The 27,279-nt window shown below is 39.1% G+C and overlaps 1 protein-coding gene across 4 annotated transcripts in view; it reads right to left on the reverse strand.

The window, feature by feature from the left end:
* Positions 1 to 1,761: 1,761 nt before the first annotated feature.
* Positions 1,762 to 27,279, reverse strand: part of CALCR (calcitonin receptor) — a 150,744-nt gene continuing 125,226 nt past the window's right edge. For 3 of the 4 annotated variants that reach the window (XM_030264670.4, XM_072925535.1, XM_072925536.1), the window contains 6 exons: positions 26,424 to 26,577; positions 21,660 to 21,720; positions 21,491 to 21,557; positions 18,837 to 19,055; positions 10,317 to 10,358; positions 1,762 to 4,921 (listed from right to left, as the gene is read on the reverse strand). In XM_030264670.4, coding sequence (XP_030120530.4) covers positions 4,700 to 4,921; positions 10,317 to 10,358; positions 18,837 to 19,055; positions 21,491 to 21,557; positions 21,660 to 21,720; positions 26,424 to 26,577 — 765 coding nt within the window. In that variant the 3' untranslated portion in view covers positions 1,762 to 4,699. Of the gene's footprint in view, positions 4,922 to 7,030; positions 8,962 to 10,316; positions 10,359 to 18,836; positions 19,056 to 21,490; positions 21,558 to 21,659; positions 21,721 to 26,423; positions 26,578 to 27,279 lie in introns of those variants that run through there. The other variant, XM_030264671.4, reaches the window with a different exon arrangement.

Below are 27,279 nucleotides of genomic sequence, written 5' to 3' on the forward strand. Positions count from 1 at the left end.
TGTTGTCTGTGTTCCATATGGAGACCCCAGAAAGCATAAAGGCACTTACTGGAGGCTACAAGTCTTCTCTGACCTGCAGCCTCTCCCACTCATGACTTAGATTTTGTTCATTTTGGGACGATGGGTAGCTGTCTACCTGAACACAGCTCTTATAATAATTTACTGTACATATATTCATATGTATGCATACTATCTTGGCTTTCCAGATGGTTGGTGTTTTTTGGTGCCTTTTGTATAACTTTCAACTTCACAAGATCTGTTTAGATTTTTTCTATTTTTTAAAAAATGTATTTAAATAACAGGATTGTGTTCTGCAAAAGATAATGTTACTCTGCTTCTGAAGATACTTGGTTTGTGCGCCCAGACTTTTATCCTTAACTTAGTTTTAAATCTGCACCTAGCATTTCCATAATTCCGGTGGGTAGTTTTTAAAAGACAGTGTAGGCCAAGCACCTGAATTCTATAATCTGGTTTGGATCAAAATACGCATTTTCCAGTCTGATTTTGATGAGTACGTCTTGGGCCAAGAGCAAGTCAGCATGAGTTGTAAAATGTAAAAGAAAAATATTTCTCCTGAAAATGTGTAGAAAGCACAGATTGGGAAATAAACATGTCTTATGATAGTGATACGGAGGGGGAGAGAAATGCAAAGCATTATGAGGGAAGGAGTTGTATCTCTTTGACCATGTTATGCAAACCAACATCACCAGCACCTGGGTGTGGGAGAGTTGCATGTAGTCGCACATGGGCACACATTGCACATTACACAAAGTAACCTCCTGTAGTGTGGTCACTTCTCAAAGCTGCTTTTGCTTGCAGAGAGAGAAAAAAGAGTCATAAAATCAATGCTGATGTCCTTTAAAAATTGGCTGAAGATAATTGTTTCTTTAAAGATAGGCTTGTGAGGTCCTGAAATTGGATTATGAGAAAATCTTAAATGGCATATAAGGAGAGTTAAATACGTTCCTGCTCCAGCAGAGCACAGTGTCCATCTTTGCTGCTATGAAATAATGGAAAATAAGTTTTGGCAGAGATTCAGCAGGTCATTTAAATGGTTCCTATGCCAAGGCAGGTGAGCTGGGCTTAAATCATCCCAGTGCTGACTGCTGATTTGTGTTTCATGGGACTCCTGATACCACAGGCTGGTCAGTCATTTTACCCCAGTGCTTCCTTTTCCTGCAGCAGTAGAATGTGCTCAGAAATGGGAGCCTTCTCAGCACTTGATTTCACTGGTTCTGTTCTTTATTAGGATGAGGGCAGCATACTGATCTGTAGTTGTGATGCTGAGATTTACTTTATTTTCTCAATTATACTCTGAATGCTCAGTAAAGAGGCTCCTAAATACAAATTCGGGATCCATGTGGAAGTACATGTAAAATGTTGTGTAGAGGGCAGAGGGGGCATGTTCATACTGCATGTTCTCATTGGCTTGGAATCAATTACTGTTTCAATGCAAATGACTTCTAGGTTACAAATCCTCAAATATTTGCACAGTATTTAGCTTCACAAAGACACGTCAAATTTTTTAAATTGCTAGTAGTGGAAATTGTAGGTACCTTCACATTTTCAGTGTTTCAGATTTCCATCTTTGTAAGTTTGCTAATAATTATTGGGGCTGACAAAGAATGGGAGAAGATAACAGAAATTCACCACTTTTGCAGGGTTGTTCTTATCCCAGAGCAGAGTTATTTTGCTATGTGAGCACTCTGTAGTGTTTTAATTAAGGTAGCATTATTGCTAACAATTTTAATACAGAGAAAATTGTCTGTTCTACTTTTGTTGCTGTTTTATTTCAGATAAAATATATTTATTATGTAAATAAAATAACAATCAAGCCTTACTTTCAACATCCCATGCCACAACAAATATTTTAATTTGTACTGTGTTTCTGTACCTCGTAAAGAATAACAACCAGCATCCATCTAAATCTATCTTCCTGATAGATTTCGTTGCTCAGAGCAACCACACAAAACCTTCTGCCAGAGCAAATGCTCACTAAACTGAGCTTTCATGTGTTGGGTGTGGTGTTTGAGAGGAAACAGATACTGCAGAGGTGATAAATGTGAGGTTGCTTTTCTCTTAAAATACATCTTGAATCCACTGATTCGAGTGTCAGCTCCTTCCATACTTTTTGATACACTAATACATTAATTATGTGTTTCTGCTGTTCTTGTGAAATCTATTAGAGTCAAACCACCCTAGTGTCATATTTGGAATTACTGAGGTTGTATCAGCATTCTCAATATTACTGTCACTAGTGTATGGTGCTATTTATAAAGCAGAGAATAAAATGTACCTTATGTGTGCAATTATGGCATTTCAAACCATGTTGAGATGAAGAAAAATATCATTTCCCATTGGAAAATATTTTGATTAGAAATTACTCAGTAAGTACCTTTGAAACTCAGCTTTTCCAACAAAACCCAAGTGTGATGACAGCCCTAAATTCAGTGTGTATGTTATACCAAATTTTTTGTGGCTGGAAATCATCATCCCTTGACTGAAACCAAAGCTTCCATAAAGACTGACACGAGCACATCGAAGCTGCAAGCAATATCCTAAACCTCAGATCCTGAATCTGACTTTTCAGAGCACTCTACTAAACAGAGCAAGAAAATATCATTATAGAAAAATGAAAACAATCAGTATAATGGTAAAGCATTTCCATTTTGTACATCCACAAGAACATAACCGACTGTGAAACAACTTGCACTTACATGTTGTAAACTTTACATTATTAAAACCAACATGTTCGTTATTAAACTCTCTATATTATGCACATTTCTTTTACAATCAGCTCATTTATGACTTTAGAAAGCAGGAATGCCTTCTGCAGCCCTCCTGGGAAGTGCAGTGTGCCCCAAAGCTATTCAGAATAATACAGATTCATAGCAGAGCCAGAGCCACTTTATTGTCTTTAACAACTGGCTCTTCCATTTCCTACTGTTCACTGGTGAAAGTAGAAATAGCAATATGAGAAATACTGTTTGAAAAAATATCTGTCTTTGTATTCCTTGAAGTCTGAAAAATAGGTATATGTGGCTTGAACAAACACACATGATGGTGTCTTCCTGTGAGTGTCCCAACTGGATTGACCATGCGATGATCTGCACTGCCAGCAGACAATTCCTTCTTGTTTCCCAGCTCCTCTTTTGTTCCACAATGGCAGAGCTGGCAGCTTCCTCCTTGCTCTGTGGACAATGTGTTGTGGTGCACAGCGGGTGGATGTGCTGGTGGTGAAAACAGAGCATCCTCCTTCCCTGCAGGCATTGCCTCATGTATGGACAGGGCAAATCTGGTCTGTTCTCACAGTGCTGGCTTTACAGCCCTGCCTCGTGAACTCATTCCTGGAAGGGACTTTTCCAGTGAGATGGTGACTCATGTAGCTAGACACATACATTTTTTTTTCTCCATTTAAAATCTACAAATTGAGGGTAAAGCTTAGAGTCTGGTTGTTTCAGGGAAGGAAAATCAGCTTGGATAAAATATTTAAAAATGGTTTCAAATCACTGTGGAGGAATTGCACCGTATTGCATAACTCATTCCTGAACATTGAAGGGATTTGTTCATTGCTCATCCAAGTTAACACGGATCATTGTGCTAATTTCAATAGAAGCAGAAATAGATCATAAAGGTTTTTGGCAAGACTATCTAATGATTATGAACTCAGAAGAGCAACCAGATTCTAAAAGTAGATGCTTCCTGTGCTAAGATATTGGCTCCTGATTTCTTTCACATTTCCTGCCATGATCACAGGTTTATAACAGAGACAAGCACTAGCACTCAACTCAGAATGCCTATTAGATAAAACATAGTTCCCAAAGAAATTTCACAGCTTATTCAGAGTCAGAGAATTGTGTCTTAATGATGAGTTTCTGGGCAGAGTAATAGGGTGACATTTTTTTCTATAAATAAATATTCTTGAACTATCAGTATTGGTAAATGTAATCTATTTTGAGATGCCTTCAGGACTTGTGTCATTAAGCCTGAAGAAATGATTTGTTTCTCTGAGGGTGTTTGAGATCTTGAGGTATACAATTACTATTTCACCTTAATTTGCTTTATGCCCCTGCCACTGGGATGGTAATATTTTGGGGTATCCTTTGGGGATACTATCATTTTGTGGTGTTCTTTGGAAAGCATCAAGATTTCAGTACTTTGGAATGACTTTCTGCTGTTCATATGTTTGATTTTTATTGCAATGTGCAAAATCTTTTAAGCAGTCATCAAGCTCATTAAAAGGGAAAAATAAAGGACTCCAAGTCAGTTACACTTTGTGAAAGTTGATGGTTTAAAATCTAGTGTTAAGGAAAAGTACCAAAAGCAAAAAGTGCTGAAGGTTTCCAATTGCCACATACTGGTTCTTCCTTTCCTATTTGGTGTTGGATCCCTGGGGCTGTTACAAATGTCAGATGGTTGCTTCATACAGGTATCAGGAGATGTGGAGGTTACACAGCCTGTTGGGCAGGTCCATGTTCACTCCCTGCTGCGGTGCACACGAAGAAATGCTGTTCCAGGTCTGCATCTTACTCCCTCTATATCATTGCTGTCAGAGGCTGATGTGGTTTGAATAGGATGTGTCCTTCTGCCTGGGCCTACACTCTGACACAGCATCTTGGATTTCCACACTCCCACCCTCCTCCCCAATTTTTTCACAAGCAGAACATGAAACGGTGTGTTTGCAGTGGCTGGTGCTGAGCTAGGCAGACGTTTCTCCAGATTTTAATGCAACGAGTTCAGAGTCCTCTACATATCTTCCATTTAACTGTTCATTGTTGGTATCATGATGGTACAGGTAAACAGGGACCTCACTGATGGACGTGGCCGTGTAGGAGGTAGATCGTGTGGAACAGTGCTCCCGGCGCCTTTGGCCCCACTGCGTTTTGTACTGTGCCCATTGCCTCTTCAGAGCTCCTTGGACCTGCCAAGGAAACACACGGTTAGGGTGAGGCAAATTCCCTGGGAAGGGAAGGGAAGGGAAGGGAAGGGAAGGGAAGGGAAGGGAAGGGAAGGGAAAGTCTGATGCTGCCGATGGATTATTGCCCCTGAAATACCTAATGCATTTTGATGCCTGAAGAAGCTCAGCCTTGAGTAATGAGACTTTGCCATGAGTGGCAAAGTACAAGTACACTTCATGAACTCCCCAGGACTAATTTTGTAGAAGAGATAGAGGATCAGGACAGCTAAACAGAGATTTTGTAAACAGGACAGCTAAACAGAGATTTTGTGTTCTGGTAATTTAAGAACAGATTCTGTGCTCACAAAGTATAGAATGGTCATAACCCTCTGCATGGCAGAGGATTTCAACCTTTGAACAGTCATCTGCTAAGAATAAGATATTTTATTCAACACTTACAGTGAGAGTGGTGTTATACATGGTACTAGGAAATTATTTAATCTATTGAGCCCTGCCAGCCGCATGTCCATGCAAGGCAGCTCTTGATAGTGTTGTGAAATGAGCATAAAGAGGGCAAATCCTGGCTCTTCATTTAGATCAGGTTTTCTGAGCAACACAAAGTGAGAATAGCAGCAGTTTGGCACAATAATCTGATGTAAATGACCCTCTCCTCCAGAGGAAGGCAGGTGCACGTAGGGCACTGTGATGACAGGTCACTGTGTGACCACAAGTTTATGTGGTCCTGCTGAGGTGGGCACTGTTTGTCATCTGGAGAATGTATTGCTATTCACCTCCTCCTAACACATAAAGGAAAAAAACCAAGTGGCTCTGTGGAAGTTAATTAGATATTGAGCACAGGAAAGGCATACGGTCCCAATGGAACTTTAATTACTTGGGTTGTGAGTAAGGTTTACTATGCCACTGCTGAAAATTGAAGTGAAATAGCTGCATGTGGGGATGTTTTATCACAATATCACCCAAGTTTATTATTGAGAAAGAATTACTGGGTCAAAGAGTAATGCAGTGGCAGCACTTGATACAGAAATATTACACGAGTTAAACTTTGTAAAGATTTTAGTCACTTTAAAATTGCCTTTTGATATTACAGTACGAATATTGTAGCTTTGTTACCCCAGAAGCTATGGGGAGGGACTGGAAGAAGAAATCTTCAGTGACTTTCCCCATATCTCACTGGGGTGGTGGCATCTAGGGCAGACACAAGGAGGATAGTGCAGAACCCCTGTGTGTGCACTGCGACTCTGTCTGCCCACAGCCACCTCCCCTCCACGGCACCACGGTCACCAGCCATTGTGCACTTCTGGCCTTCACCTCTGCCCCAAGCCGGGCATGTTTGCATTTCACAGCACTTCATCCATTTGTATTCATGTCAGCATCTTCAGTGAAGGCAGCAAGAGCCTGCTCTTAGAGACTTCCTGCTGCTTTCCTCGCCCTCTCCTTCCCCTGCCCCCTGCACAGACCCCAAGGCTTTGATCACTCTTTGCATGGGGAGAAGAGCTCCTGTGCAGGTGAGAAGCTCCTAATAACCTCCCCAGCTGCTCTCAGCCGAACTGGAGTCTGACAGTCCACCAGGGCAACCACAGGTCTGAGATGGTTAACTGGAGAGGGAAGAACAATGTCCCCAAGTCCCCGAGGAGTTTATAATTTTCTTCTTCCGAGGGAGTGATGCTTACATTGTATGTATGGTGAGTAGAAAACAGCCACATCCCATAAGTTCAGCCCATGGTCAGAAGTGACATTATACAGGTTCTAAAAGGCTCCACAGGGCAGTGAGAGCACAAGATCAAAGTGTCTTTTTTCTGTTCTCTGCTGAACTGCTTGTTTGTACAAGGATCTGGCCACAAATGGATAATGGATTGTACAAGTTGCTGCATTTGAGCAGAACTTGTTAATCTAGTTTTCTGCCACGATTCCAAGAATCTCAGATGATCGTTAACTCAGTGCCAACTAAAACCATTCAGGCATGGATTTTAAATATGTAAGCAGCATTACTGAAAATCACATGCACAGCCACGACATATTAATGGCTGAGGAGGCACCTGGGGACCACGAGGTGCACGGTGATGCCTGCCATGCTTTCCACTGTGATGGCAGATAAATGAAGGCAAAGACTGAAGCAGTGAAGAGCACAAGTTTATTTACTCTAGTCTTCAAGACTTTAAAGGTTTTTCTGTTCTCTATTAGAAATTCACACCTCATTGGCACATAAGATACATGGCTGTTTTTTCCCCAGATAGACTTTCCATTCCATTGTCCAGCCTTGCAGTCTAGAAGCAATTCCAGGCTTGAAAGTGTGGTCTGGTGAGCAGACTATTGCAGAGACCTTGTGTCATCTGTACAAAACTGTTGCTCTTGGACAGAAACTACAGTTCTACTGGACACCAAGATTTTATATGAAAATATACAAGAAGATTTTTAATTTCAAAAGTAAAAAAAAAAAATACATTGTTTATGTGTTCCTCCAGATGAATGAAGCTATTAGTACAGCTTTTTGTTATTAGATTCCTTTCTATAGATGGTCTCATGGTACTAAAGTGAGATTAGTGAGGCAGTAGTGATGAATGCACTATAAAACACAGTAAAGTGATTCTGAGTTTAGCATTGTTTGTCCTGGCTAAGTTAATGTATTTCAGTCTTGAAGTTAAATGTTCCAGAAGGAAAAAGTAAGTCCCAGATTAGCCAAGCTTCTGCAGTACTAAAATTAATCTCCTTGCCCCACACTGAATTTTCTCATGAGAAATAATTTTAGCCTCTACGGCAGCAGCTTGTAAACAATCTTATATCATGACTGAAGACCAGACTATGTCTTTGGTCTGTGTACTTCTGCGTATACCAGGACTGGGGGAAGTTAGCTGAATTTTCTTGGTCAAACTCAGATTAGTGCTCACTTTGGAAGGCCCTAATACCAGCTTGGCAACAGTCTGTTGCTGTTTTTCTATAGGTTTTGTGCCTTATATATCTACAGATTGTGTAACTGCAGAAATAACTGTGAGGAAAGGATCACAATCCTTTCATCCTCTCCCTCAGGCCCAGCCCAGCGCAGCCCAGCTACTCTAGTGCATGAACTTTGCTGAGTGTTTATGGGTAATGTGCTGCTGCAAGTAGCACCAAAGTGCCTTGAGCCTGTATTAGAGAGGTCTCATCTTTGACACTGCTCACCTTAATGGGAAATTCTAAAAAAAACTTCCCTAAATAAAATTTCCTAGAAGAAAATAATGAGAGGGTTTTTCAGCACTCCTGCCACTGACAGTCTGAATATCTGAAGCAGATGGAATGATTTTGAAAATGGGTGTAATAGTGAAAAGTACCCAAGCACCAATAAAATGCCTCTCAACAAGTCCAAGAAACCTGCATCCTTACAGTCATTTGGTTTTACCACCTGACTTTGATCCATGTTTCTGACCAGCTGCTCCACTAAGGAATCATCAATCTTGCATATTGGCAAGCAGATGCTTCAGATATATTCCTTAGTGCATACCTTGAGAATTGTATTCCTGGGGTTGTAAAGGTGAGCATGCTCTTCTGACATTGTAGCATTGCCAAAAGTACTTTGGAATTAGAGCCAGATGATGAAAGTAAGAAACAAATGTACTTTAAGATACTTTATGTTTTCAGCACATTTTATTGTGACCTTTCCTTATTTTTAATACTGCTGCAACCTTTAATCTAGACAAATCTGAGTGTTCTCATTAGAGATGGAGAATCAACCTTTTGCACTAAAGCTATAAAACATTAAGGGAATTTGTTTTGCAAAATCTAATCTGAAAAAAAAAGGAAGTGAAGAAGGCAATGTTCAAGAGCAGGATTTTGGGGTAACACATAGTTTGGAGGCCAGTGAGGAGACACTGGAGTACTGATGTACACAGTGATGCAGCCACTCTTATAGGCAGAGGATGCTTCAAAACCTGCCTGACTGGTTTCTACTTTCTTCACAGTAGGTCCTCCACACTAGGGAGTATCAGAAGTTTCTCTTTGTTTCCAGGGCATGAATATTCAGCTGTGTCAGAGTGATGACAGTAAGGGAGAGGGAGACAGGTGATAGTAGCCTGCAGATACAGGGGGCAGAAATGTGTTAGGAAAAGAGTTGTACATGTTTTCAGCTTTGTTTAGTTGCATGAAACCATGAACTTCTGTGCCATGATCTTTACAGCTCTCACTTTGTGTTAGGTTCTGATGTGATTAGCTGCACACATTTTGCCATTTTCTTTCATGCCTCCTGTGGAGCCCTGCTACAGAACTGCAGCTGAGGCTTCTCATCTTTTTATTCTTCTGTTTCTCTGTACATTTACACAGGGAGACAACCAGAGGAAAATGTACAGAGATGTTGACAAATGGTGGCAGAATTTAATGCTCTCTGCTATCCTGAATGCTATCAAATCAGCCAGTAACACCTTATCAATAAGATAACCTGCTTCCAGTCTCTATCAAAACATGTGTGGTCATGTCATTACATGAAATTTATTGGTTTATAATAATATACAGGGATAAACAGGAGTACAAATGTCTCTCTAGGTTTACTTACTGAGTGTTAGCATCACAAAGTTTGTTTTGTATCTAGTTAATCTGCTCTGAGTTGAAAACAAACTTTTAAAAGGACTTCCTAGCTTTGCTAAGATATAGGGTATTTTATTTTGCTACAGTAGAATACTCTCGATGTGGTGAAAAAGCTTTTTTCTGCCAACCATCTTTGGAAAATAGTTTACTGCAGGAATTTAAATGGTTCTTGAAATATTTTAACCTGCTATTTTTTGTAAAAAAAAAGTAGTAGTAATGTGGATCTAAAACCCACTGTAGGTGTAAATTCATATATATGATCCAACTATAAGAGATTGGGAAAGATCTTTGCCTCAAGGGTTTTTATTTCTCAATTGCTACACAAGAAACATTGACTGTAAAAAGGCCAGCACTAATCCTCAAAGGAGCTCAAGCAATTGCACTCCTCCACCTCTGACAGTGCTACCAGGGATGGATTTGCTGTGGCTCTCGCCTGAGCTCCCCTCTGCATTCTTCAGACAGATCTCTGAATGTCTTCTCTGCTTCTTATTGAGTATTGTGGTCCTTCCTGCTGTTCTGGGGCAGGAAGGGGTTTAAAGGGTTTTTCTCCTTTACTTAGACCTCCATCTCAAACTTGCAGATAGTAGGGCAAGAGTGTCATGCCTGTACCTCATTAGCTGCCATCTACTTTGTAGTGGTAACAGACCTGATTAATCTGCTCAGGGATATTCCAGTCACACTCTGCTCAGAGCTTTCAGAAATACATGCCACTGCTGGTGTGCAGAGAGTAAAAGCAACTTGGTGTGGTTTCAAAGTTTGCAGTGCCACATGCTTCACATCTGCATTAATGAACAGCAGGATGACTATTGTACAAGTTCTGCTCATTTTCTGCATTTCATGTACTTACCTCACCATTGAAGAAGCAGAATATGGTAGCCACAAGTAAGCCCTAAGAGAAGAAAAAGAAAAGAATTTAGGGATCAGAATATATGGACTTCATCGTGTTTTGGAAATTTGGATTTGATGGATACAGTATAAAAACATTAATCCACTTCCTCTGCATCACAGACACTCCACATCTTTCACAGGTATGCTATTAAATTGATTTTTTTGTCCTTTCATAATGTTTTACTGTTCCCCCACCCCGTATTACTATTTAATAGATTATCTGTTATGGCTATGAAGTTATTTATATATAAGAGATGTAGAGAAGGAAAAAAAAGGTAGATATATATTTTGCTTATAGAGGAGAACCACACTGCCACTCATTTTTCTGTAGACATGGTAGAGGAATTTTGTCCGATATGTTGCCACTCACTCACCAGATTGTAGCTGTCCAGATAAAAGTGCCAGACACAGAGAATCCAGCTGTTGCAGGAAGGTTTTAAATTGAACTGTATGTCAGGATAAGTGAACTGGTATGTTGGACATCACAATGGATGGAGAGGGTATGAGAAGAGGTGTAAGTGGCAAGAAAAAGGGAAAAACCTACCACAGCACATGAGTTAGAGGGTAGGGAGGCAGAAAAAAAGAGACACTGCACATCATAGCTTGGTTGTAAATGGCTTTAAGTTAATTTCATCATCACCAGAGCTGTTCAGGAAGCATTTCACTGCTGCTGTAAGATTTAACAGGGCCAAGGCATGAATATGAGATGGCAAAGTATGAAATTAATAATATTGCGCAGAGAGCCTGCCATTCAGGATTATGTAGCTACACTGGTCCATGTCCTAACTGCACTTGCTCTTATTAAAATAGCATTACATAGCATCACTGGGAGCCAAATGCCTTAATTTTAAATTACTTAAAGCAGTTATTATAAAATAAACGTATGGCAGTTTGTGAAATTGAGGGGAAAACTGCAATGCAGCTTATGTTCCCGAGGGCTGCTGTGAAGAGCTTTACAGCTGTATTTTTTCTATAATATCTTCATTTAAATGATTACTAGTTGAATTGTAGATAATGCTTTGCAAAATATCTTGGACTCTCAGATGTATATTTTGCACCACAAACAGGATAAGCAATAACTTTTTAACAAAATGCTTATATAGACATACACAGGCTGGTTTGGACAAGTGTTGACCACTTCAATAATGACAATTATATTTCTCTAATAGGTTTTCTCTGATGCAGAATTTGTAATTTGACATAAATTCAAATATCAACATGAAACAGCACGTAGGAAGAGGATGAAGGGTAGACATAGTGAGAAATAAAAGTTTCCTTTCATATTTTGGCAAAGCAGTGAGTAGTCTCAAAAAACTCAAATCACACCATACAGTATGCAATACACAATAGCTTGTCCTTAAGTTTTGGCTAAGAAGCTCCACAAATTCGAACAAAACCTTACAGCTCTGAAGCCAGACCAGACACTCGTAAATCAAAATTTTTTCAAGGGTAGAAAATGCAGCAGTTCCTCACAGCCTGTACCAATTTTTGTGCTGTGCATAGTTTGTGGGGCAAAACCTCTGCTTTTGAACTGCACTGGGCACCCTTGCAGTGGTCTGCTATTCTGCTAAATGTGGTTTCACTAACAGCAGTCAGCCACAGTGGCAAACCAGATGGATCTTGATCTCCTCTGGGAGCAGGGATGCTCAATGGACAGTCTACATGAGGCATGGAAAATCAGAAGACAGCACGGGAAGAGAAAGAAGCAGGGAATTTTTTTTTTTAAGTTTACTCTTCAGTGAGAGTGTTTAGGGGGAATGTGGGAACCTCAGTTTGCCTGAAGACAGAAATTGAACCTGAACTATTGAAGTGAAGCCATTTTACATTTCAATTCCTGTACAGTATTGGAATTCTTCTGTCATATCCTGCAATTGCTCCACTTTTCTGCTATTCAAGAGTGTAGTTACCTCAATGAATGTTTTCTCCTGCCAGCTTCTGACAGAAAAGCTAAAGAAGAAGGTGGAGTGATGCTTCATATCCCTTTCAGTTTCTGTTCTAGTTTAGAGTGAGCTGAAAGCACACCTGGCTTCTTGTTATTTTGAGGCCATGCATGTTGTACATGTTCTGGCTGAAGAAATTGTTTTCTGTAGTCTGTTCCATGTATATCCAATTGCTCTTCTTCCACCTGCCATGGCCCTCTGGACTCTTCCATCTATCTTTCTATTATTTCTATTTCTCTTTCTGTTTCTATTATTCCCATTTCTGTTTCTGTTCCTGTTTATTTTTCTTCTTTTTATACATAAAGTTTTGCCCATAGTTCAGAGGGTTATTGTTATCTTCAGCTGTAAAGCTACAGAGATTTCAGCAGCAGACACCAGCTTTGTCTCTCAGGAGCCAGGAGGGCTTGGGATGACCATAATTCTACAGTGTACCTATTAAAAGAGGTGACAGACTACAGGAAGGTTAATTATTTAATTTAAGGCCCATGGGTTATTTCTCATGTCTCTTTGAAACAAATCTTCCAAATTCTAACTGCTACTAGTTTTTGCTCAGGATACAACTCTTGCTGAGGATGAAATGTCTAAGTCAATTATATCTCTCTGCCACTGTGTGGAGTTGTTAAACTAACCTGTGATATATTGTCTGCTCCCAGCAAGATAATGTTGGCTGTGGTGTTGAAAGTGGAAATAAAGAATATATTTATTTTAAGATGAAGACCTTTAATCAGTTCTTCTGATATTCTTTCTTTTTGAAACTATGTGAAGAACAAATGAATGTGGCTTTCAGCTGAATCATGCCATAGTGATTGTCTGGAGACAGCAGCTCTCAGACCTTCACATCCCTTACCTTATTAACACTTTAATGAGTTTTTTCCAGTGTTTAAGTGACTATACTGGTCTAAGTAAATTGTTTGCTTGACAGGTATTTAATTTGTATCTCACTCTCCTAGAAGACATGAGTGTGTTGAAGAGAAGTTTGAGTAATTTGCTCAGGTTAAAACTGAACAGATAAAAAATACCAATGCAGATACTGCAAATTTACATAGGTTTCTCATACCTCTTTTTATTTTTTTATTCGAGCTTATATCTTCATTAAACCAAGAAAGCATATATAGATACACTTATTCCTGCTATTCCTGACCATCTCCAGGGCCCTAGCTCCTGCCTAATCAACCATACACCATGTTGCTGTTAAGATTTTAGTGGGGTTATTGATGATAGAAGATAATGTACAGGTGGTCATAATATAAAAATCAGTTTTTGATTCTCTATGTGGACTTTGCTCTGTGTCTATTCACTTCTAACTTCTGGAGCTGAATGAACAGAAAGAAAAAAAAAGGGAAAAAAAAGAAAAAAATAAAAAAGAAAAGCATAGCTGAGGTTGTTCATAGAAGTACATCCCATTCCCACCTCTCTTATTTTGGCAAAATTAAAAGCTTTGAGAAAAACAGCAGTGCTTTTCTCACCACCTTCACTCACATCACACCCATACAGCATCTCTGAGGTAAAGGACTGCATTATGAATCTTTGATTTATGTTGCATTAAAAAAAAAAAAAAGCAAAGCAACGAACATGTCTGTGAAATTTCTGTTGCCACTGAGGTGGGGAGATTGTCATGAGAGGGCTGAAGACAGCCCACCTGCTGCAAAATGACAGAGACATCCCAGCAGCCAAAGCTCCTGCTTTACTTCTCCTGCTCTCTATGGGGATTTAATTACTGTCATTTTTTGCATGAAATTTTCATATAAAATTGCCACTTTATTGTATTCAGCTTAAAAAATATATTTTCCCTTACATTAATGGCTTAAAATATTAAAAAGTTTTTAAACTACTAGTAATTCAAAGAGAGAAAAAAAAGAGAACAGAAGATAAAGAAAAAATGCTTATGTTGTCAAAAGCAGTCCTATAACCTTAAGTTTGAACAGAAGGAGAAAATGTTGCTTCCTAGTTTGGCATTATAGAGGATATTTATTTCCTTTTAAACTGAGAAACAGATGGAATGAATAGCTTCTAAAATACATTGAAATTTCTCACTATTTTTAACAGGCCACTTTTAAATTGATTAATTTTGTTCTGTATAAGGCTGCATAGAGAGCTAAATTTAAAACTTAGAGAAAGTGTGGATATATATGCAGTCCAAACCCATGCCTGAAAGATTCAAAATATCCTTGTAGCAGACCAGGCACCTGTGAGCTGCATCTGCCTGCCTGGCAGGGTGGGTGCTGCAGCCCTGAGGGTGCTGCTGGAAGTGCTGAGTGGCACGCAAGGGATCTCACTCGTGGAGAAAAAGACAGTCATTATGCTCTATTCAGCATAAAAAGCCCTTTTCATTTGCCAATAAAAACCAAGGCTCCTATGCTGAATAGTGTTTTAATTTCTCATTAGAGGTAGACTTACACATTTAGAGCCTCAGCCACCAAGGTATTGAGAGGAGTAGCTTTAGCTGCTTGTGTACTGCTGTTGATTATGGAGCTGTTCCTCCACCCCTCCCTCACAGACTCTCACAGTGACAGGGCCATTTTATGTAACCTGACAGCTTCTAAAAACCTGGCTTGGAGGTGCTGGAATTAGAATGGGACAGTTGGTGTAGGGAGCTTAAAAGCTGAGGCTTATTCATCCCTGGGCTGGTTTGAGAGCTCTGGGAGGACTGTGTCTATATATGAGGTTAGCTGCTGCATCATGCAGTTAATTTTCTACTCTTCCCTTTTTCTTGTGAGGCTTTTGCTATGGACCAATGTCTGAAATCAGAGGCTGGGGTAGTGGTCCTTGGTAGCAGAACCTCTGATGGAAGCACAGCACCCCAATCTCTTTACATCCTGGGACTCCTCAAAAGGTTTTCAGTGGTTCCAAGGATGAAGGAAGTGACAGTTCCAGCCCCAGCACCAGCAGAGGTGCAGGGGGCCCTGCCAGATCATCAGGCACAAGCCACATCTCTGTTGCTCTCTCTCAGAATGGAGATCTGAATGCAGCTACATGCAGGACTGAGGGCTGTTGCTGTGCCATTCCTTCACAGGGGGCATTCCCTTTGCCCAGGTATACCATTTTGTCTTCACTGGGCAGCATGATGGGGTTTTGAGGTTTATGTGTTTTCATACCAGAGGTGTGCAAGGAGCTGGCATATGCAGTATCCTAATGCTTTAAAGCCTGAGGGAGTTTGCATCTTTCATGAGATTTCAGTATCACCAACCAGGTTTTGAAAATCAGGTCCTTTAAGGTAGATCTGCAACTCATTGGCTTTTGTGGAGTGCAAATATTTGCTTTGTGGTGCCTAATTTAGGAGGCCAGTGAAATAAAATATCTGTGTGTGCTCATTGATGCATCTACAGCATCTCAATCAATGCATCTGCAGCATGTCATTCCAATTAAGGTGTGTAGGGTAGAGTTAATTTTCTTCACAGTAGCTGATGTGGGGCTCTGCTGTGGATGTGTGCTGGCTATAGTGTTGATAATGCAGGAGTGTTTTAGCAATGGCTGAGCAGGGCCTCCAAAAGTCAAAGCCTTTGCTGCTTTTCATCTCACACCACCCTGAGTGGGCTAGGAGTGAACAAGAAATTGGGAGGGGACACAGTCAGGACAGCTGAACCCAGCTGATCCAAGGAATATCCCAGATCATATGGCATCATGATCAGCATATAAAGTGGGAGAAGAAGAAAAAGAGGGATGTTAGGAGTGCTGGCTTTTTTTTGTCCCAGGTCATTTTTATGTGTGATGAAGCTCTACTTCTCTGAGGCTGGCTGAACAACTGCCTCACTACAAGGTGAGAATGAGCTCTGTATTTTGCTTTGCTTGCATACGTGGCTTTTGCTTTATTTACTAAACTGTCTTTATCTCAACTCATGAGTTTTCCCTGTTTTTACTTTTACCCTTCCAGTTCTCTCCTCCATGCCAGTGCAGGGAGCAAGTGAATGGCTCTGTGGGGTTGAGTTGCCAGCTGGGATTAAACCAAAACATAGTAGTGGAAATGTCTTTCTGTTGCTTGATGTACTTTTCATTTCAACTTTCTGGAGACTAAAGAGCTGATATTGGTGATGGTGAGAATATACATGAACCTCTGTATTTAGAGGATTAATGGGAAGTTGGTTAGCTGATCAGGAAAAGTGTATGCATTCACATTTGCAGCATAAAAGCCAGCTTTCCATTTTTTTATCATTTACATAATGATAAATTTGTTCTTCAGATCTGTTAAGAAGGATTTGGTCAGTTGTGTGAAAGGCACAGTAGACATTCAGTGTTCATTAATTGTTCATACAACCATATTTGAAAAAACACTTCTGCTTAAAATGGTGAGCATTGATGACACCATCACAAAAAGAGTGGGACAGATCAAAACCAGACTTCTGCTGTTATTCAAAAATGACTTCAGCAGAGGAAACCTAGTTTGTTGATAAATGAAATGAAATGAAATGAAACGAAATGAAATGAAATAAAAATAAAAATAAAAATAAAAATAAAAATAAAAATAAAAAATAAAAATAAAAATAAAAATAAAAAAAATAAAATAAATACTTGCATGTTGTTTTTCAGCCAGGAAAACCATTCTCTAAAAGAAATAACATTACATGGGGTTTTTTCGTGTGAAAAAATTCTGTCTTATCTTCAATTCTCTGAGTTTTACAATAGACTGCAGTGCTTGTTTGCACCATTTTTGTGTACATGAATTATATAATACATCAATCCTTCATGTTCACTTTAAGAAGTCATGTACTGTGAAAACCTGCCTCTCTTTCTTTTCTAGAAAATGCATAAAATTTTCTCATTTAAGCAGTGCAGAAATGAAGAATGTGTAACATTTTGCACCAAAAAAAGATGGGTAAATTTTTCCAGGATGCCTGCTTGTGTATGACTGACATGCCATGAGTTGCAAAACCCCACAGACCCTTGCTGGTGTCTGCACAGGCTGGCTGTGCTGTGGGTCATGGGAGCACAATAGCTAGCAGGGAAACACAGCCATTACACAAGCCAATACAGTGTCAGGTAATTACAGAACCAGCCCTAGAAAAAAATGAGCACCAGAGGAGTGATTATACAGCTGGCAACCAATCTTAAATATGCATACAAGAAATGTTAGGGAAAGGATTAAGAATGTTTATTTTAGGTTAAAGTTAAAAATCCAGTCTAAATGGAAAAGGGAGGATTGCAGTTGGCTGCATCCAGCAGGACAACTGCACAGCCCTTCCAAAAGGCCAAATTCTAGCAGGAGATTATACCACAGGGGTGTCAAGAGTTCTTCTGTGTGAGCAGAAGGAACCCATCAGGGATGAAACTTTCCTGCCTTGGATCTCTCCTTCACCCAACCCCTTTCATCGGTGCAGCCTCCATTTTAACCTCAGTTTGGTGATTTTCTGTTGCATAATGATCACAATTAGAATTTTTAATTTAGACAATTATAATTGGTTTTGCAATTCTCCAACAACTGCATGGAATTTAAAAGATATTTTAAGAGGAAAGTGATTATTATAACACTCTGTCTTATCCTAACTTGTTAGAACTGTTAAATCAAATAACTTGTCACTAAAAAACTAGTTTAGAGATATTCCTTTTTAGCTCTTGTAAATGACAAAGTAACAATACAGGCAACAATAGAAGAAACAAAGCTGTCATTCCTTTTAAGAAGAACTGTAATATAAGATGTCATACTTCAAAAGTAGACCTATAACTTCAGTTAATCTACCCATGTAGCAGCAGGATTATCCACAGTTTTGAAGGGATAAGGATGATAAGCAGGATATATAATCTGAAAGGATGAATAGATTTTGGTTGATGACATTTGGCATTTATCATTTCATTTAAGGAAAAAGCACTACTGATCTTTTTAGCTGCTTTCTTATTAAATCATTAAAATAATTTCTCCACTTACCTTCCATATGAATGGAACCAAGAAGGTGGTCACCATATTCACTAATATTCACCACTACCCACAAATGCACTGAAAACTTCCTTTCCTAGTCAATATAGGTCTGGATATATTCCAGTCAGTCAACCAGATAACCCAGCATTTAAATTCATTTTGGCTTGGCTTGTTTTATTTTTAGAAGTAAATAAACTAGACTTACTGAATGATGCTGTATTTTCAGAGTGTTTTTGAAATCAAAATGTCAGTCTGATCATTTAAACCGCCTAATACTGGAATTATAACTCCCAAATGAAACTTAGTCGTCTCTGGTTCTTCTTTTGTGTGTTGGCATTCCCTCTGAACAAGTTTGCCAACACTGCTTATTTTAATATTAAAGACACAGTACTAGTTTTAGTCAATTGGAGCACTTCAACAGAAGTTGTGCTGAACATAAAAGCCCTCTGTGAACTCAAGTTTTCTCTCCATAGTTTAGAAATTTTGGTGACTTATTACATGGTTTCCCCCATGTGTTCTTTACCCAGTGGTGTTGCTTGTATAAATCCAGATAATCCAATACTGTAAAATGGTTGGATAAGAACTGAAAACCCAGTTATTTTCAGCTTCAGGGAAAAACCCCTGGCAACAGTATCTTTGAGTAAATTATCTTAACATCAAAGAATTCAACTGCACGGAAGCTGCTACATACCTGATAATGCATTAGTATGTGCATGATGTAATCATATATTTCTCCAGCAAGACGATTTTCTGGTCTCCAGGGAATAATAACAAACTGAATTCCCAGTAAGGGCACCAAGATTAAAGTAGCTCTGACAGCTTTCATATACATGTTGGACTCAGCACGGTGGGTATCTCTCAGCTTTGTCACCAAAACTCGGACAATGTTCAGCAAAAAGAAAAAATTGACCTGCAAAAACAAAGCTACTGTATGTAAAATAAAAATAAAAAGCACATCAATGGCAGTAAACTGTAGCTTTCTAGCTTTATTGTATCTTATAATGGGCAGTTCCTTGGCAGTTAGGTCTTAGAAAATATCTTGAATGTTTTCAGGAAAGATCTGTTAAGCAGCTCTATATGCTTTGGAGCCTGCATGGATTCTTATGGCAGGCAGGGGTTAGTTCTAGGATACAATGGACATTTTGACACTGATGTGGGCAGATTCAGGGAACACTAAATATTATTTTTTCATTGGAAGTTTAACTGGGGTGGACAAATTTTCCCCTAGAAATAACTATATCTCTGTCCTGAGTCTGACAATTGCTAAGCTATCTTGCCAGGCGAGATAAACTCCAGCATGTCCCCAGGCATGAGACCTATGTGAACACACATATTCCCTAAGGAATATGCTCCATGGACTAATGCTTCAGGCTTGTCTGTGGGCAGGGGTGTAAGGCTGTTCTTGAGGAAAACCTCGGTTATCTCTTGCCTCCACCTGACTGCAGGGACCCTGTGATACTCTACCCACAGAGAACAGGTAACAATTGCTGTCTCAGGTCAGAAAATTTTGCCTTTGATCCTTATGATCAGTGATATCAAATAGTTCAGCATCTCCTCTCCTCAGTTATTTCTGGAAATCTGATCTCAGCATAGAGTAACCTGCCCTTGACCCTGGCTGCACAGAGAGCTCCTTGTGGGATGTGCTGAGAGCCTGCAGGAGGAGGGAGGGCAGGCCCAGGCTGGTAATGAGCTCAGTGGTTACCCTGTGGACATCCCTGGATCAAGGACCCCTCGGTCTCCAGTGTACCCAGATCACTCTTTTCCACTCTGCTACAGTAAAATCAGGCACTGACACTTTGGAACTTTAATGTACTTTCTTTTTCCTGCTAATTTTTTGAAATAAGTATGTAAGTGTATAACTTCCATAGGTATTTCAAGAGCTCATATTATATATATATATATATATATATATATATATATATATATATATATATATACATATATATATATACATATATATACATATATATATATATATATATATATATATATATACACACCAGAAATTTCAGTTGAATTTTTTCAGAACAATGGATCAGCAAGCTCTGATAAAATATTTCATCACTTCTAAACTACACTGGGATACCTTTCAACTGTTTTACATTTGTGCTCTACTAGAAAAAAGGAATATTAAATTACTTCTGAGGTCCCAGTCAACGTTAAATCTAAACCTTATTCTCCATCCTATTCCATCTTCACTCACTCTGCTTAACCTGCACTTTTAGATTTTCTGAAAGAAACTGTGAAAATCTAAGAAAGAGTTCACAAAGTTAAAAACCCTCAGCTCTTCAGAATCAGCCTGCCACTATGGGATTTTTTGTAGCAAATCAAGCAGGACATACTGTAGACATTGACATCTTCATAAGAAAAATAAGACTGGAAGCTACATAAGCACAATACAGAAATAATAATGTCTTATTTTGAAAACAGCTGAAGATTGCTCTTTTTCCATAATAGTTGCTCATTTTTTATTTGTGGCCAAGATGTACAGACTGGGTTCACAATGACAAAAACAAAGGTTAAATGGCCTCTCTCAGATGGTAATTTGCATTAAAATCGCAGATGCAGTCAAGATTGAACCAATAAACCCAAAATAACTGTGATTCTTTGGGACCAACAGACTACCTATAAGGCAGGGAAGGATGGGCTATTTCATATAGCTGATGTTAAAGACTGCTTTTCCAGAAAGGGTAGAAAGATTTTTTTGTTTTTTTCAGCTATTATATGCAAAGTTGTTTATTCAAAGCTTTCCAAGTACTCACTGTTCTATTGTTTGATGTCTGAGGTAATTATTGCAGGTATGTTCATGCAGGTGTTTGCAAGTAAGAGGCAGATAAAAGGATGAAAGTGCATCTTGGGTGACACAATGAGATGAGCTTGAGGCTTGCATTGAGTAAAACCCTTTCTGCATCTGCCAGGAAGGTCAGGGTTACCCTGCCCAAATGCACAACTGGCATACCAGATGTTACATGTATGCACATTGCCAAGCTGTGCTTTGAATCTTGTCCTCCTACTCAAACAGCCCAGTCTGAGTTCTTTCCCTGGACTCTTTTAGCTCCCTACCTTTGGAACAAGCTCAGTGACCTGAAGAACCCATGCTGAGCAACCAGCTCACCCCAGCTAAGGCACAGTTAAATGATTGATGTCACATAAATGCAGTGTATTCATCTCAAGTCTCACAGGAAAAAAAGTGTTGTGAGCCCATCCTTTGTAACACTGAGTAGAGAAAACCTCTAGTTACTTCTGGGTTTTGACCAAAAAATTTATAGTACTGAAGCTTCTATTTTGTTTGGATTACCAGCATTTCTAAAATATTATACTGTTGATAGCAAACAATATTCTTACCAATAAAGCTGCCATTACAGGTCCATGAACAATATAAAGCAAGTGTGTGTCAACACTCATCCAGCAGCTGGAGGAGAAATACAGCATTAACATTTGTTATTAACTTGAATAAAATTTGCTGTACAGTTAAATAAAGGGAAGTTCATTCAAAAACAGACATGCTACTCACTTGTCATTGAAGTATCTGGCTCTTGCAGCTGCATGAATGGATGCTGGCACTAAAGGGAACCCTGAAATGATTAAAGTTATAGATCAATCTTGATATTTGTTTGGCTTGAATTTCATGTGTGTCACACATAAAGAAGTCTGTTGTTCACAAAACATATGTATGTGAAATCACATCTTTCAGGAAAAGAACTTATTCCATCACACCCATATCCTGGCAATACCTCAACGGTGAGGTGCAGAAGGGATTAACATCAAGGCAGGCCAAAAAGAGAAGCAAAACCCACAGACCATGCTCTCCTGGGGTGTCTCAAAGCCGCTGCTAGGCTCCCCTGCACTGCTGTGGCTTTTGCAGGGAAGGGTGTGAGCAGGGAGTGTGGGAAGGATGTAGGGATCATTCTGTTCTCAGAGGAGTCTTCCCTCAGGAAACCAGGGATACTTGTTAAAATCATGTAAATAACTGTTGAGCAAGAGAGAGGCACATTGACTTGCATGCCAGGTTATGGAGCAATAAGAAACAGAGTGAAGAGTTTCTCTTTTGGAGCCAATGGCATGAGAAAGTGTTTGGACCCAGGAGGTTTTCTGGGGATGGGAATTTGTGATATGTTCTGTAGGTTCTCAGCATCTGTGCAGCCAAGACCACTCCATGCAGCTTTATCTCAACAGGGAGAAGAGCTGTGAATACTATAAATCCACATATCCTGACTTATTTGTGACGCCTCAGAGGAGGCTTTGACGGGGAGCTGATGGGAGCAAATTTGCACTGGGCTTGGCAACATGCCATGCTTAACAGAACAGAAAGCTCCAGTTCTTATTTCCAGCCTGACACTGAGAGTGACAGTCTGGTCCACTCCTTTTCACTTCCCTTCATCTTGCTTAAATGCCATATCCCTTCCCAACAGGCTAGAAACTTGGAACTGGGGAGTCTGCACCATGGTGCTGACCTGTTTGTACAGCCTTGCACTTGCAGACAGCTGGACATGATCTGCTGCCTTGTCTGTCCTGTGCAGAGCTTGGCACACACCTTTGGTGCTATTCCTGCCTGTTCTTTATGAACCACTGACCTTTCTACTGAGCTTTGGATATGCTACAATTATAAATTAAAATGTGGGAAAATATCCTATTGATACCATGATTAATCATGGAGGGATTAAAAGAACATAGCTCCTGTTTTTTTCACATGTTAGTGGTTTCATAAAAATACTTAGAAGAGATGGAGGAGCCATATTGTGGGGAGTGAGAACAAGGTCCAAAGATACATAAATAGGAGTCTTATGTTTTCAGGCATCTTTAAGCAATAGCTTTTACTCTACTGCTAAAAAAAGACAGTTCTTATTGCAATTTACCTTGGGAGGACAATGCAGCTGTGGGAGAACAAACTTGATTGTCTTCTCCTTTATATGTTTTTAGAAAGTGATTTCTAGGCCTCTGGCTGCAGAATTACCTTTTTGGGCGATGATCCACAATAAAACAACAAAAAGCTCAGAATAAAAAGAAAGGAGTTTATGACCTCAGGGTAAGCTCATGGGATTGACAGCTTGAGAAAATAGTTTTGATTGGGAAATGGAGCAAGACTGGGCCTGTTTTGTTGGAAGATTGAAATACTATTTTTAAGGGGTCTTTCTGTAATAGCAAAACTTCTTCAGCTGAAAACTGTGGCCTAGAGTATTTCAAATAGAACATGCCATATGATGTAAAAAGAGCTTTTTTTCTTCTGCTAAATGCATTAACCTAGGATATTTGGCTCAACAGACTTAAAAGCAAATCTCAAGAATGCAGTGGAAAGTCTTCATTAGCTAGTTACAGGCTAAGAAGCTCATGATTCTCTGAAGCTCAGATTTCTAGCTGCAGGCTGGATGGTCTCTTCTTAGGGCTAGGTGTTGCCCTAGAAAAAGGGTCAGAAAAGCAGTGAGCAGCAGAGAAGTGGAGCATCAAAGACTGTGAGGTCATGGTGAGCAGCAAATAACGCAGAGAAGGTGCCCAGCCATCCCAAAGACAGATATAACATATCCCTTTAGGTCATGCCAGGTCTTTCACAGCACAAACTGGCAATTAGGTCAGTGCTCCCTTTTCATTTTCATGCGAGTGAAGCTTCCTGAAGCAGCCAGAGTGAACTGTACTGCTGCACACAGTTGCTACTGTTTCCCTGTCCTGCCTAATGGTGATTTCCTGACCTGGTGAAACAATAACAAAGAAGAAATTACATTCTCAGCAGCAGTTCCCAGACATGGGGTCAGATGATGGCATCAGCCTTGAAATACATCTGCCCGGGCCAGATTTCATTCAATCATCTCAGACCTTTTGTAGATATTTTTATATTAGCTCAGATTTATATTTTTCTTCTAAAGCTATTTTATAAATCCTATTAGTGGTTTTTCCAAATAAAGTAGGCCAGATCTTCATGCATAGAGATTAACAATAGCAATGACTAATGAGTAACTTCATTTTGGACATTTATCTTTATATTCTGAATTGTAATTCAGAGCACAGCCTGCTGTGGTTCCTCTGTATTGCGCTTTGGAGAAACATGTCTCTGTCCACTGATTAACATAGATGGGTGTTAAAGTTAGACTGGGTTACTACTCCATCTGGAATCAGTGGAATTACAATGATTCATACAAAATTATCAGATTGTCATAATCAGACCATTTTGCTAATAATAATATTAACAATATTTCTACTTTAGTTAAGAAGTGCTAATCATCACCTCAAATGCTGATGTGTGTCTTATTGGGTAACTTCACTGAATTCCCCACTGTGCTGCTGGTGCCATTCTCAGCACTACTACAGCTGGCTAATTAGCTTTCATGGCAGGCTGGGTGTCACAGGTGCATTAAATTGCATTGCCCAAATTCAATGTTACTTGAAAAAAAAATGGATGCAGGGATGTGGTCTATGACCATATTCCTCTTCCATATTTGGGTATGGAGTGACACTATTTTGGGAAGCCTTGTTCCGCGAGACATGAAAAAGCTTTGTCTGGAAGCAAGTATTTAAAATGACTCGTCACATTGGGTTGCTGTTTCATAGCCCTATGAGACTTTTTATATTGAAATATTTTAAGCTAGTAGATTTTTGTGATAGCACAACTGCTTTCTCCAAGAGGACTCAGCTATTTGGATTGGCAAGGTGCAGAAACTCTAGCTTGATTTAGGGTTCTTCAGGAAGGTTGTCTTCATTTAAGAGCTGATAATGTTTCCTATACTTATAATTCCAAAAGTATTACAAGTACATCTCTTCTTAGAAAAGATGCCATTCTCATAAAAAGAAAGAGTGCATGCTGGAGTTCTCATTAAGAAGAACCCAACAAACAAACAAGAAACACCAAAGGCAAATTATTACATGCCTGAAGACTGCTATCTGGCACTACAAAATATATAAACTAGAAAATCATGTTAATTTTTTTTGTATTTAATGTAGGTATCCAGAGAGTACTAAGCCTTTTATTGTAAGAGGAAAGTAAATGACTAGACTTTAAAATGAAAATCCAGATAGGGGATAACTTTGCTGTTATTGCCTATTTAGGATCAAATAGTGGATGCCTAACTTATGTTTGAAGATAGTGTTTTAAATTTCTGCAGAACATACAGAACTGGGTAATTTTCCTCTGATCTAATTACCTAGTTATCTAATTATCCATTAATCTAGTCTTAAAAAGTCCTAATTTTTATTTGTTTAAGCAATAGGGCTATTTTTCTATTTTCCTGCTGTAAATGAAATAATGTTGAGAAAGTACAACTTCATCAAAGAGGATGGCAGATATAGAATAAATTGTCTCTGCTTCAGACAGGATTGCAGGAACAACGCTGTGTACAGTGGGACAATGGGTACAGGTCCATTATTTGCTGCTTTGCTGCACCCGTGCTTTCAAGATAGGGGAGCTATCTTACCAGAAATTGGAATGAGGGCAGTGATTCATGGCTGCCAAATTGGAAAAAAACTCTCAATATTGATTTTCTGCCAACACTGATGTGGACTGGGTTTAAAATAGTGATTTAAATGTAAAAGATTCATTGTAATATATTGATTATATTTATATGGTATTTTATTGGATCAGATAGTCCAAAGGAAAAATATCTGCTGTTACCCATTAAAAACGCAAGGGTTCCTTAATGAAAAGAGAAGAGATTGCATATTTGAAGATGAAGAACCAGACCTAGTCATGGTTCCTTGAGCAGTATGCATGTGACCACATGCTGTTGGACAAAACCAGTCCTGACAGCAAAGCCATTACCTACTAGTAGGTAAAATCAAATTTTTTCCTGTAAAACAACATGTGCCAAGATATATCTGATGCTGTTTCACTTCCAGAGAAATTCTGGTTCCTCTTTGTATGCTGTGTATTGCTTCACTTTGTGAGACACAGATACTGATTTTTCCTCTTGATTCCAGGAAAATTATACTTTATAGGTACTGTCACACATTCATGTTTTTGCATATATGTGACAGAAATAAACAACTTTTCTTTGAGAAAAGAGATAGACTTGAATAGAAATATATTTTCTCCCCTAGCTTTTCTTAACAGAACTTAAGAATTTTTTTCTGCAAATCCCAAGATGAAGCAAATAAAAAATACTTTTTTTTGTGCTGTTTTTTTTTAAGTTTCTAAGCCCATGTAACTATATACGCTCAAATTAAGGGTCCAAGAACTCGGTCTTAAGCTATGAGCTAATGATATTAACCAGATCATAAGTGATACATAAGTGCTAGAAGAATTAAAAATATCTGAGTGCACTGACCATCCTGCTACAAATGGTAACATACATACCCCAGCCCAAGAGGTAATACCAGTGCAAACGCTGTTCTTCAGCAAACACTGCCACCACGATCAGCGTGTGGAGATAAATGCCTTCGCAGAGCATCCAGAAGTAGTTGCAACCCATCATGTACTGATGAAAGAATTGCAGCACTTTGCAGCTTACCTGTTAGATAAATGAGAGAAAGTCACACACTTCACCAGCATTTTGCATTTAAGTAGGCCAAGACAAATGCTGCTAGGCTATAAGAAAACAAAGGGGAGCAAAATTTCCCATCTCTTTCTGTTTTTTGGTGGGTTTTTTTCAGCATCTATCAGCGAGAAGGATTTCAAATTTTAATAAATGAGATGAACTAAATGAATTAAATAAAATTGAATTGAATTAAATTAAATTAAATTAGCCTGGAGAAAAAGGGACTCAGGAGAAAGTTTTTTGGAAAAAGAGTGGCAAAGTTCTGGAATGGCTTGCCCAGGGAGGTGGTGGAGTCACCGTCCCCAGATATGTTTATAAAAGACTGGATTTGGCACTCAGTGCCATGGTTTAGTTGAGGTGTTAGGGCATGGGTTGGACTTGATGATTTTGAAGGCCTCTTCCAATCTAGAGATTTTGTGATTCTGTAAATTAAATTAAATAAAAGCCCACACAAAGTAGAAGAAAATTACAGTAACAGCACTCCAAAAAGTACAAAAAAACCCCATTTCCTTCAAAACTCAGTATGGTTTTTTTTAGAACAGAAGCAAACAACTTGTTCTAGAGGTCAAAGGAGGGATGTGAAAAAGACAGGAACATTGAGCTCCAATTTGGATTACTTCCTTTTGATAAAATTTTTCTAAGTTTTTTCACGTCTCTCTTCTAAACCAAAGTCAT

This window comes from Taeniopygia guttata, chromosome 2 (genome assembly GCF_048771995.1).
Source record: "Taeniopygia guttata chromosome 2, bTaeGut7.mat, whole genome shotgun sequence".
NCBI lineage: Eukaryota > Metazoa > Chordata > Aves > Passeriformes > Estrildidae > Taeniopygia > Taeniopygia guttata.